At 33.6% G+C, this 12,977-nt stretch overlaps 1 protein-coding gene and 1 pseudogene across 8 annotated transcripts in view; one reads left to right on the top strand and one right to left on the bottom strand.

The window, feature by feature from the left end:
• Kcnt2 (potassium sodium-activated channel subfamily T member 2) overlaps positions 1-12,977 on the bottom strand; it is a 363,205-nt gene that overhangs the window by 49,293 nt on the left and 300,935 nt on the right. For 7 of the 8 annotated variants that reach the window (XM_074048756.1, XM_074048753.1, XM_074048759.1 and 4 more), the window contains 3 exons: positions 7,720-7,821; positions 4,698-4,781; positions 3,573-3,701 (listed from right to left, as the gene is read on the bottom strand). In XM_074048756.1, the coding sequence (XP_073904857.1) occupies positions 3,573-3,701; positions 4,698-4,781; positions 7,720-7,821 (315 nt within the window). The remainder of the gene's footprint in view (positions 1-3,572; positions 3,702-4,697; positions 4,782-7,719; positions 7,822-12,977) is intronic. The other variant, XM_074048754.1, reaches the window with a different exon arrangement.
• Positions 12,657-12,847, top strand: LOC141414381 (small nucleolar RNA SNORA73 family; annotated as a pseudogene).

Genomic DNA, 12,977 nt, shown 5'->3' with positions numbered 1-12,977 from the left:
TAACTCAGTTTCAGACTGTTTCCATTCATTCTAATAAATTCCACATATCCATTAATTAATATCCCCATTCCCTGACATCCTTCTGTGTTAGGCAATCACTAATCTACCTTTTGTCTCTATGTATTTGCCTTTTATAATCATTTCACACAAGTAGATCATATATGTGGTCTCGTGTGTGTCTTCTTCCAATGTTTTTAAGGCTTATCCAAATTATAGCTATTTGTGCTGCTAAACATATTTCATTATGTGGATATATCACATTTTTGTTTATTTGGTCATCAGTTGAAGGACATTAGGTTATTTACAATGTTGGGCTATTACTAATAATGCTGGTAGTATAAATATCTATTCATTTCTTTTGGGTAAATACCTAGGTATGGGTATAATTATACTATGTTTTTAAAAATTTTCTTCTCTATTAATGGCCTATCTTTCCTGCAAGTATATTTTAAACCTTATTGTGTATTTTTATATTGGAAGTTTTCCTGAGACATCAGTGAGATGTTAGTAGCTTCTCATAATTAAAAATTAAGGGATGAATACCTTGACTGGAAGTTTTAGGTGCAATTGTTTTATTTTGTGAGTTTGTTCACTAATCCACTTGGCTGGATTACTGAACTAGAGAGACTTCCCTGTCTGTATTTTTAGGTCTTTCTTTGGTTTGGCAAGATTCTCTTCCAATTTGCTGATGTAGGGTGAAGTATACAGAATATACCTCTTCACTTAACTCTCAGAACTTAGTGTGGAAATCTTGGGCCTCATTGTGCCCAATGACCCCTGTTTATGAACAACCTCCATAAAATAGATCTTCAATATTTGCAAGGGTGGACTGAGAGACAACAGATTTTTTAACAGTGAGGGAGAATGGGAATCTGGCAAATATCTAAGCAAGAGCGTATCATACTCTCTAATTCTAATTATTAACTGAATCTTACATGTTCTGAAATCTGGTGTCTTTGTTTCATTTAAGCAAAAGAAGACCAGCATTTGGGTCAGTGCTGAGTTATTTAAATTTCAAGACTTTAGTGTTCTGGAACCATCTGAAATTTGACAAAGATGGTGAGAAACATGAACCGTCTTTCATTTCATTAGATTAACTAAGAAATTACTCGGTTTTACACCATCACAAAAAACATTTTTCTTTTCACTCAAAACCCCATACCTTCACTGGGTTTGTGTATTTGTGTGTGTGCACACATGTGTATGTGGTTGTTATTGTTTTAAAATAGAATATTAGCCTGAGGTATATTAACCTTTATGGAGCTGTTGCTAAAACCTCATAAGTAAGAAAGAACAGACTATACTCATTCTTTTAGTAAGTGACCAGTAAAAGCAAGTCTTTTACAAGATAAATTTATATTCTTTCAGGCATTAATGAATACTATGATTACTATACAACTCAACACAGTGTTAGTTTTGCCTTTTTGCTAGGAAAATAAAAATCGAATTCATGCTCAACTACAGTAGTTAGGGAATATTAAATGTAGACTATCATTAATCTCTTTGTTATTATTAATAACTGTTGGAAAACATTTGATAGTCCTACTTCCCATCTTTATCTATTGCTTTAATTTTTCTGTAATAGATATAAAATTTTAAAAAATATGTGTCAAATGGTTAAGTTCAATACAAGGAAACAAGAAACATCTTTAACCTTGGTTCCAATGACATGTGCTTTTATAATTCACAGGCTAGGGGACTCCTGAGCATTTTCCTGAGGAGACCTTTATTTGTGATTGGCAGTTAACTCATCAGATACTTTCATCAAATACGACCTGATGACATATAGTCACACAGCTTTCCACAACACAACACAAAGATGACTGACATGAATATGGACTTGACTGTGGGCAGCACTTAGTACATTCAGATTCACAAAGTCTGTACAAATAAATGCTATATGGAAATCCTCCTTGTATGGACCACACTGAAGTTGAAGAAGAAATGTTTTGTAAAGACTGAATGTTTTTCCACAAACACACAAACATTATTATGTGCAAATGTAATTCACAATGGAATGGCATTTGGTAGTGAGGCTTCTGGAAGGTAATTAGGTCAAGAAGGTCCAGAAGCACCACAGATGTCTTTCTCTTGTTCTGTGTGAGGGGCAGTGAAAAGACAACTATCTAAGAATCAGAAATCTGGCTCTCTCCAGACACCTAACCTGCCAGTGACTTGATCTCGGGAATCCCTGACCCCAGAATTATAATTAAATTTCTGTTTTTTTATAAGCCAGAGTCTATAATATTTTGGTATAGAAGCCCAAAAAGACTAAGATAATGCTTAATTGCTTGTCTTCTTTGAACCTACAATCAAATAACTTTTGGGATCCAACATCCATAACCTTTTAGGTATATTTGCCAAAGAACTTTACATATTTATCTGGTATTTTCTCCAGTGAGTCACTTTTGATTTTTTCTGATTTGGAATTGCTCTTTGTAGTATGAACCACTTGAGACTACATTTAAAGAAAACTTGAATTCAGCAGGAGAGATGACAAAATGCTTCATTTAATAGCTCAGAAATTACAACATAAACACCAAAAACCACTTCAAAAAAGGTGAATAATTTCATCTGGCCACAATATCAACCTATGTAAATGACAATCTATAAATTTTAGCAGGAAAAAATCTACCAAATTAACTTATGCTTTCTATAAAGCTTTTTTTGATACTTGAGTTAGTTGAATTTTTATCATAAACTGGCTTAATAATCATATGGACTCCTGTAATGCATATAATTGTTCTGAGCCTTATAATTAAGGTTATTTTGCATAAGAACAAAAGAATATAAAGCTAACCAAAATTTCTTTGTGATTTATGATAACTTTGGGGGTTTTGATAAAAAAAATTGCAAGATTATAAACAATAGTTTAAATTAAATGATATTATAAATACTAGTAATATAGTACATTTACCTAAACTCTTTAATAAAATAATTAATTTAAAAGGTAATGTTTTACTAAGAATATAAACATTACTTTGAACCACATGGGACCAAATTGGAATATGGGTGTCTAGCAGCGTTGTCATCACAAATTCTCCTTAATAGGCTCAATTTGCTGTTTACTAAGTTTTCCTCTGGAAAGTCTAGCATGACTCATGCAGTTTTCTTTGGGTTTTAGAGTGATCTTCAATATAAACTTTGAGAAGCGTGAATTTAAATACTTACTGACTGCTTTGCTTTGCTTCCTTCCAAGTGCTAATATACAGTTGGAGAAGGTATTAGAAATCCAGGTTACTTGGAGAAACTTTCTTATGTGTCAGAACCTCAAAGTTACTCAGATTTAATTTGATTCTCAAAAATGTTCTTGAAATGGCCAATCTTAGATCTACAAAAGGCATCCAGAACCCAATACCCATACACTCTAAAATAAACCCTTAACCAACACTATTTTGTGAAATTCTGACATGATTTATTGAAACATTTTACCTACTGAGAACTGTCACTATGTACTCAGATAAGATTCTGTTGTCTTCTATGGCTTCTTTCAGAAATCTGTATCCAAGTTTAAGAATAACTGTATTCATCAGAGTAAACCTTAAAAGAAGAATACTTTGATAGTTCCATACCTCAGATGTAGTAAGTTTCTGAGATTCAGTCCTATAGATTCCAATGGGAACATCTCCAGTAGAAGAACATAACTTCTGATAAAGTCTGGCATAAGTTCGTATCCATAAGTCATCCTCAGTGATTTTCATCTGTAATGTACGTGAATTATTTATATTACAATGAATGTTTGAGAAATAAAAATCCAGTGGTTATTTTTCACTTCTTAAAGGAAGAATTTACTAATATCTTGAAATCTCAAAGTGACATTTCATAAGTGCTTGTTCTTATATTAGATTTGTTTATTTTATTCCATTTCAGCTTCTCCTGGAAGTTTGGCTGAACTTAAGACATTTAAGTATGCAGTTTGGGGTTGTATGACATTATATTAGTCCAGTACCAGTTGATAATAGGAAACTGGCAATTGACTGGGGGTTATTGTCAATCATGTGGAGACTTTTTAAGATGCTATAGCTAGAAGCTACTACCATTAGTTAGTGAACAGCATTTGCAGATGCTACTAATGTACTGTGCAAAACAAATCCAATACAAACAAGACATCCCATTGTTCTGTTAACACTCATACTGAAAGAGATGAGTAGTAGAATAAGCACAGAGCTCATAGATAGGAACTGGTATCTCTTTGCTACTTGTAAATCTGAACTGTTAGCAAATCAGTGCATTCAGTACACTTGGATATAGGACCTTTTTCTGTGAAACAACAGGGTTGAGTTGGGTATGATGTTACACGCATGCAGGCCCACTTACTCAGGAACCTGGGGTGGGAAGTCCCTTCAGCCCAGGAATTTGAGGTCAGACCAAGCAACATAAGAAAACCCCATCTCAGAAAAATAAACGTGCTTCCCCCATTAAAAAAAAAAAAAGCCCTCAAGAGTATGGCACCCCATGTGTGAACCCGTCAGTCTCAAATTGCCAGGTTAAAAAAATTGCTCTGAATTTTTTCCAAAATTACTATTTGCTATGATTATTAACTTAAAAATAACTGAAAAATTTTAAGCAATTAAAAATTAAAACGTGGACAGACATTAGGGAAAAATGATTATAGAAGTGTTAGTCAGAGGACATATTAGATGGATTTCAGAACCTTCAGTCAGAACAATCTTTTATTTCAGAAATTATTAACTTACAGAACAAAGAAACCCCGATCCTGGTATAGTGTCCAGTCCCAACAGAAGTCTGGTGATAGAAATCATATAGTCCTTCACAAATGACTGCAATGCAAACAAAACACATGTGTATTACGTATAAGACATACATGTGAATGGCTGGGAGTGTACCATGTAACTACTTCTAACAGACTACTCCCCTTAACACCTCATTAAGCCTCCATAACAAAGGAAATAAAAATCTATCTTGTCAACATCCTAAAGAAACATGCACAGTTAAGCTGATCAGAGGGAAATATAAGACATAATTATTATTTAGAAATATCCTAGTATGACTAAATTTTATGCCATGTTGGGCTATTAGGCACGATATAAAAGTTTTAAATGTTTTAATAACAAAAAACTATAATCTGAAAAAAATGGTGATTACAATAAAAGGGTTAAATTTGCAATGAAATATTTCAGCCAGTCTTTTTTTTAAACTATTATATTGTTGTTGTAGGTGGTAGACCACTGTGACATTTATAAAAAGTTCTTACTGTATATCTTAGTTGAATTCACCCCCTCTATCATTCTCCTTTATCAGCCCCCTATTTCTGGAATAGTTTCTACAGGTCTCATTTTTCCATTTTCATACATGAGTACCTAATATTTCCACCATATTCACCCTCCTTCACCCTTTCCTTATCTCCTCCCCTCTCCCACTGGCACCAATGCCCAGATAGGACCTGTTTTACCTTCTTGTTCTCTGTTTTAGAAAAAAAGGCATTTTTGTTTGTTTAAGATAGCTATATAGAGAGTTTCATTGTGGCATTTCCATGTATATATGTATTATAACCTGAATTGGTTCATCCCCTCTATTTTTCTCATTTATACCTTACTCTCCTTCTTATGGTGATTTCAATAGGTTTAATATTTTATATTCATTCTTGTATAGAGGGTACATCAACCACATTTACCTTCCTAACTTCCTTCTTTTACCCTCCCTCTCCCATTAGTGACTTCTACTTAGCATGACTTATTTTTCCCAATATTGCTGTATCTGTATTGTGCCTATGAGCCAGTTGTTTTTTTAGGATTAAGCTCTCTTCTACTAAAATACATTTCTAAACTGTACCTATTATTTATTATTACAGATATTCATTTCAAAAGCCTCACCATGTTTTAAAAAATCGAATCATGATTTGCCTGGCATGACAGGGCATCTCTCATATTGGAAAAATTGAAAGCTAAAACATCTTTACAAACATATAGACTACACCAGTAATCAGATGTAATAGCCCAGAAGCAGGATGTGGTAGCACACACCTGTAACCCCAGCACTCAGGAGGCTGAAGCAGGAGGATTCATAAGTTCAAGACCAGCCTGGGCTACACCAGGAGACTTTGTCTCAAAAAACAAAACAAAACAAACAACAACAACAGCAAAATCAGTCTTCCAATTAAGAATGGAGAATGGAGTTTAGTAGCAGAGCATGTGCCTAGAACACACATACAGGGTTCTGAGGTTCAACCCCAGCACTTACCCACACAAAAAAAATTGCCAATAATTCAAGAACGATTAATAGCCAACTGACTCAAAACCCAGCTGAAGAGAAATTATGGGGATATTACTAATTCTGAAGTCCTCTAGTTAAATAATAAATTATAGCTAGCAAAATTTTAAATAAAGCAGAATGTAATTCACTAAGACAAAAAGTGATCCAGCAAATTGTGTTATAGAGAGATTTTTCTTTCAGTTATACACACACACACATTCAGTCTGTATTGGATTGAAATGCAAAACATAACATTTATTCTGTTCTAATTAAACTTTTAAATTATAGTGTTACATTTTTCAGTAGCTTCAGAAAATGGCTAACTTCTGTATTTCTCTTTTTAACATTAAAAAAAAGGCAAAAAGGAAGAGGAAAAAAAATGCTGCTTTCCACTTCTACAAAAGAGTTCTACTCTATAGTAACTTATACAATAGCCTTTTCCAAATTATATTATTTAAACATAAAATGTTGAACTAAAAATATGAAAAGCAATGCCTCATAATAGTACACAAACGCTAGTTTGCTATTGATATAATATCTTCAATTTCAGATTGCTCTTCAAACAAACCCTCCTGGTACAATCATCTCTTCAAGAGATTATAAATCCGTGCGGGTGGTGATGGTGTCTAGGATGGCAATCATGCCTCCTGGAGCGCCCAGATAGTGTGGCTGGGAACCTTAGGCAAATGGGAGTGTTTATTCTCTTCTTTGTTTTGTTTGCCCTGGTGCTAATTGGGCATAAGCAGGTGTTCCAGATTTTGCTAGAGTTCATACAGAAGGGCAAAATTAACCTCAGGGCCAGGAGGAAAGCATAGCTATCTTTGGTTAGTTTAGTCAGTCCAGCAATTACAGAAGAGTAAAGATAAGTAGATAATAAAAAAAAAAGGAATATGAACAATGATACACTTCAGGGCTTTGAGATTAATGTTATCAAATAATTTAAAGGGCTATGAATACCCTCTTCCCTTTCATGGAATGGTTAGAGATTGTCTGATTACTTTAATCAGAAAATATGAAATATTACTGGCAGAAACAAAAAAGATTATATTTGTGTGAATGAGCATTTTCATAAATCTCTCAGCTATGACAAAATGACAATGTTAACTTGGCATTCAGGAGAAAACTAAACCGTTCTTTGTCACTCTAAAAATTTCTTTTTGTTGTTTTTCTAAAGTAAGCAATAAATCATCAGATGTCAATTTGGTATTTTATTTTAAACCTGGAAAAAGTATACTATATATATAAAAATGTATTAAAATATCCCAGGACACTGGCACCCAAGAATGCTTGCAAATGATTTCCACAGATTATTTTGAAACATAATATTTTTCTTATAATATATTTCATAAGAGCATGAATGCCATTGAATAATGAAATCAAATACTGAATTACTTCAAGACAATTTTCAGGTAACATAACAGCTTAAAATGTCACCATCACTTAATATTTACTCAAAATATAAGTGAAATATAAAATACATTTGCAAGGAAAAGGAACACTGCATACCTGGTACAGAAGCGTGTCCAACATACTGATGCTGAATACTCTTCCAGCAGCAAAAGGCAGTCGGAACATGAAGGCCAAATTCGAACCCCTTTCCCGTTCCTTCTGTCCAGAAATTTGAGGTTGAAAAATTTGTGAGCATCGTATATTTTATGGATTTCTACATAGATAAATTTTTTTGACATATGAAGAAATATACTCTTGTTACATGATTTAAATTCCTGCATTTAAAAATTGCATTTAAAAATATTCTTTTAATTTTCATTGGTAACTTTTAATTGAAATACAAAATAACTAAGAAAGGTTAATCCTTTCATACATTAGGAATTTATTTACTCTTCATACAAGAGATGACATAATAAAAGAAATAAGGCAATAAAATTAATTCAATCAAATATAAACATAATCTAAAGTCACATAATGTATCATGACATTTAGATTTGCTTTGTTGGATATGTTCTCATATATAAGTTAAAAATAAATGGCACATAGGAGCCTGCTGTGGTCTGGAGTATGTTGACTTCCACATCTTTCTTAAATTCTAGTAATGAGTATCAAACTGAGTAACACTCTGTTAATTTAATCTCATGTTTTACTAGAATGAAATATACCATCAGCAATCTTTTAATTAGTACATCAAGGTTAGAAATGATTAACTGATTAATCAGAGTATTGCTGGCTCCTCCTCTCTACCCAGTATATCCATCACATTTCCAAATTCTATCACTAAACCATTTAATTATCTTCCAACTGCTCCCCTTTTGAGATCCCACTGTTACACCATTTCCTGGGACTCAAATTAATCTACTATTAATTTTCCAACCTTGAGTCTTCATCACACTGCCTATAAATCTTATATTCTGAGAATATCAGATTTTGTTCATAAATCTAAGCTCAACTCAATTTACCCAATAATCAAACCTCTCTGGGCCTAACTGGAGAACATAGAAGGACTGCTGTGAACAACCAACATTTCTTCATGAAAAGAGGTTATCTTAATAGTTGTTGGAAAACAAGCATGAAACTGAAACAAGCTTACTGGGTCAGTGTGGGTGATCTTGAGTGAACGACAGTTATTTCACTCATTTTATCCTAGATGAACCATTTTCTGAATGAAAGATACATTTCCTAAATCCAGAGAGTTGCCCTCTGACTTCAATGAAAAATTAATCAGTACCCAAAAAGTTGTCTATTAACCACCTACCCTCGACATGATACTTCACTTCAATCCCATCACATAACACACTTTTCCAAAAAAAAAAAAAAAAGGAAGATTTGGATTTGATTTTCAACATAAACATGTGGGCACACCAAGTGATACAACACGAATGGCTTGGAGAGTGGGTTCTGGAAACATAATTTGGGTCATGTGTTCTTTATTCATTGTATATTCTTGTACAAGTTATATAAAGTCCCATTTTATCACCTGCAACATGGAATTATATTAACATCTACAGCCCATGTGATTGAAATAAAGAAGGTAAGACATCTAAAAGTATATAATAAGTACTTAATAAATACCATTTTCTATTTACATTAACTCTTTGACTATGCTAAATTATGAATTATCTCAGGAGCTTTGCATTGCTTTCTCACTCCCTGTGATTTTCTTTTCTATGCTTCCTCTGGACTACTCTAGGGTTACTGTACTTCAAATATTGCCTTTTGATGCTGGCCTTCCCTAGTTACACTGGAAAATAACTTGTTATTATTTTCATTGTTCTTTTGAAATTTATAATTCCTTATTTATTTTTGAAATTTATTTATTAATTATCTATCTCAATTTGGTCATAAATTCCACATGGGTGGAGATCATGTTTTGCTTTGTATTGTTTTTAACAATGCCAGGAACAGTGTTTGGTACACAGATAATCAATGAAATTTTCTTGAACAAATGAATATATTTGCTGTACTTATAGAAGCCACCTACATCAAAAGAAAATTTATTGTGTACTTGAAAGCACATAACATTCATATGAACGAAGCAAAAATTAAAAAAATCAAGGTTCATCTCAATAACTCTCCTGATTGTGTTCCTTTAATGGATATTTGAATATGCAAAGGGTTGCAATGTTCATCCATATTAGGAAAATTACCTTTCTTTAGAATTCTTTTTGACTATTGTGTTTTGCAAGAAATATTAGGTATTTCCATTACTGCTTCTAGTACAAACTCATACTATAATTCTTTTGTAAAAACGTATTTTGAGGCTGAACAACTCAGTGGTAGTCCACGGACCTAGCATGCACAAGTCCCTGGGTTCCATCCCTCCCTCTGAACATATGTGCAAAAGTATTTCCTTCCTTATAGAATTCTGCATTCAGTAGAATTCTCACTAATGAGTTTGAGTTTTTCTAATAATCATTTATCTAAAACACCTAAAAGAAATCTAAGATATCTAAGTCATTATTTAAAGATTCAGGACACTTTAATATATTTGATCTTGCTTATGTTTTCCAATAGGTTTGCTATCATGAGCATGTATTTTCTTGGAGGAAGAAATTTGTTCCTGGCAGATATTGTGTTTTCTGTAATTACGTCTGTCCAATACCATATGGAATAAAATGAAAAAAATTACTGGATTTAACAGAACAGTGTGGGAGGTAAAAAAATTCAAAAATTTTATTGGCATAAATTAGTGGTTTCTATCCACTACTTTCTCAATTATAATTCATTTGCATTCCTTCATTTTCCCTCTGGCTGCAATCACAATGACATCTGGAGATCTAGTGGCTTTCCTTGGCATGTATCCTACTTGACCTCTCTTACAGTGTTTGACAAAATACATTCTAAATGTAGAGAGCTCTTATTTTGACATCACTCTGTTTCCAGACTACTCTTGGAGTCCTCCTTTATTTCTCTGATTTGTCTTCTCCCAGACTCTCCGTTACCTAAAGGCTTTCTATTAAATCAGGATCTTTTCTTAAGGCTTTATATTCGTACATCAGTGTATGTGTACATATACACACACGTATACATGCATAGTTCCCATACTTTTGCTGAGCTTCATTTATCTATTACTGTAATACTGTAAGTAATTTATCTATTACTGTACCCCTTATTTTTTAATACTGTAACTTCAGTATACTTTAAAATAAGTAACTGTATCAAGTACCTCGCCAAAGTCTGTTCTTGCTCAAAATTCTCTCTTTAATTTTTATCAACAATAATTACCCTGCTTATCCTAAACCAGGCCTTTATTATCCTAAATTATTGAAATACCTTACTAATTCATTCCCTTCACCCCATACTGTCCCTTTGAAATCTGATGATGTGGCCTCTCCCATGTCCTTATCTAAATCTGTTGTGGGTCCATATTCTTCACATAAGAAATCCCAAAGAAAGCATTCTTGGCCCTCCAAAGTTTGGCTCCCACATTACTTTCCAGGATGACTGGTGATTACTTTCCAGAATAGATTATACATGAATCAGAGTGGTTGTCTGGCTAAATCCTGAAAACTCTTTGCTGATATTTGAGTTCCAATTCATGTGGATAACAAACTCTCTGATCTTATAGAATCTACTGTTTTCAACACTCTCTCCACAAGTTTTCCTTATCCTCTTAAATACCCCTTATACTTCCCACCCGCTGGTAAGCCTTCCATATCAGCAACACTTTATTGTTCATCTTGCTCATCTGAATAATTCTGCATTTATGATTTACTGCCTTAAATTATTAACTCTTCTTACAGGGAAAAAAAAAAAAAACACCAGTGATTTCCTAGCACTATTTTTCAGGCCTATTGGCTTGAAAGTTATATAAAAAAGTAGGATTTCAAGCAACTGATTTCATTCTGATGAGACTACATTACATAACTGCATTCTGTTTTTAGTAGATGATGAAGATGATGGATTAATCTCACACTCTGCACTTCATCTGTGCTGACTTTATAAGGAAAAAAGAATTAGAAATGAGGAATCTTAATGTTAACCATCAAATTTCACTTAATTATTTCTCTATCTCAAAAAACAAAAAACTTTGAAAAAGCTCTTTTCTCTACGTAAACTGTGATGTCTACATTCTTTTATTTTTTTCTGGCAGTACTGAGATTTGAACTCACTTGCTTTCTCCTTATGAGCAACTCCACCAGCCCTTTTTGTGTTGGGTATTTATAAAAATAATAATGATGTTCTTTGTACAAAGCACTAAAATCTTCTCAACAGTATTCAGTTATTTTCAACAAACTTTTGAGTTTCTTTACTTAAAAAGTTAACAGTGTCCAAAGCTTTTACAGTACCTGTCAACCCCAAGTGCTCAAGTGAGGCAGGAAAGTACTTGGAGTACTGAAGGGAAGAGAAAAAGGCTAAGAAAGGCCAACAGAGATGTTACAGAAGCAGTTGAAGAAGGTCAGGGATTAGATTACTGAGCGCCATCAGATTTCCCATAGGTCTAGAGGATTTTTCCAAAATCATTTTTAAGACACACAGAACTAAGGAATCAGAGGAATCTATACTTTGGGATATTAGACAGGAAATCAAAGTTCCTAGACTGGTGGATGAAATGAATAAAATTTTGAGATACAGTTGAGAACTGTTTTCCCTGACTGGCCTCAAATTGTGATGCATATGATCTCTGCCTCCCAATTATCTAGGATTCATAGGTGTGATCTCCAGGCTCCCAGCTCAAGCATTCTCCTCAAGATTCAGGCCTGCTTTTTTTTTTTTTTTTTTTTTTTGGAGTGTAGTGTATTGTCTTCTTTTTCACTATGGATTAAAAAATGAGTGTGCAGCTTGCAAACTTGCAACACACAAATAATGAAAGAAATACTAATGTACAAGAAAAAATAGTAAGAGAAACAACTGGTTTAAAAACCTTGTCTAATAAAGTATTCATTTAAATATTTCAAATAAAAAAACCAAAAGTTACCTCGTTATTCTAGGGGCATGTGTGTGTGTGTGTGTTTCACAGGAAATTTTTGATCGTTAGTTCATTAAGAAATGAAATGGAGAGTTACTTTCCCCAGGCTCTGCCCAAATGGTGATTGGGAGCACCGGGCTTGACCCGTGACACTCAGTCCCTTTTCATAACATTGGGGAAGAAGCCGGGCCTTGAGTCTGTGCCTGCATCTTCTATGACTTCTCAGAGTGCTGTGGACAGTGACTGAGGGGTCAAACCAGGCAGGAAACAGTGTGTGAAAGAAGAGGAAAAAAAGAAATGAAATGGATTCTGGGAACTCAATAGATACATGCTTGATAGATAAATAGATAAACAGATATGCAGATATATGTATATCTCCATATGTAGATGGAGGTTTATAAAT

The sequence above is a fragment of the Castor canadensis genome, chromosome 11 (genome assembly GCF_047511655.1).
Source record: "Castor canadensis chromosome 11, mCasCan1.hap1v2, whole genome shotgun sequence".
NCBI classification, from domain to species: domain Eukaryota; kingdom Metazoa; phylum Chordata; class Mammalia; order Rodentia; family Castoridae; genus Castor; species Castor canadensis.
This window is presented reverse-complemented; position numbering and strand designations above follow the sequence as displayed.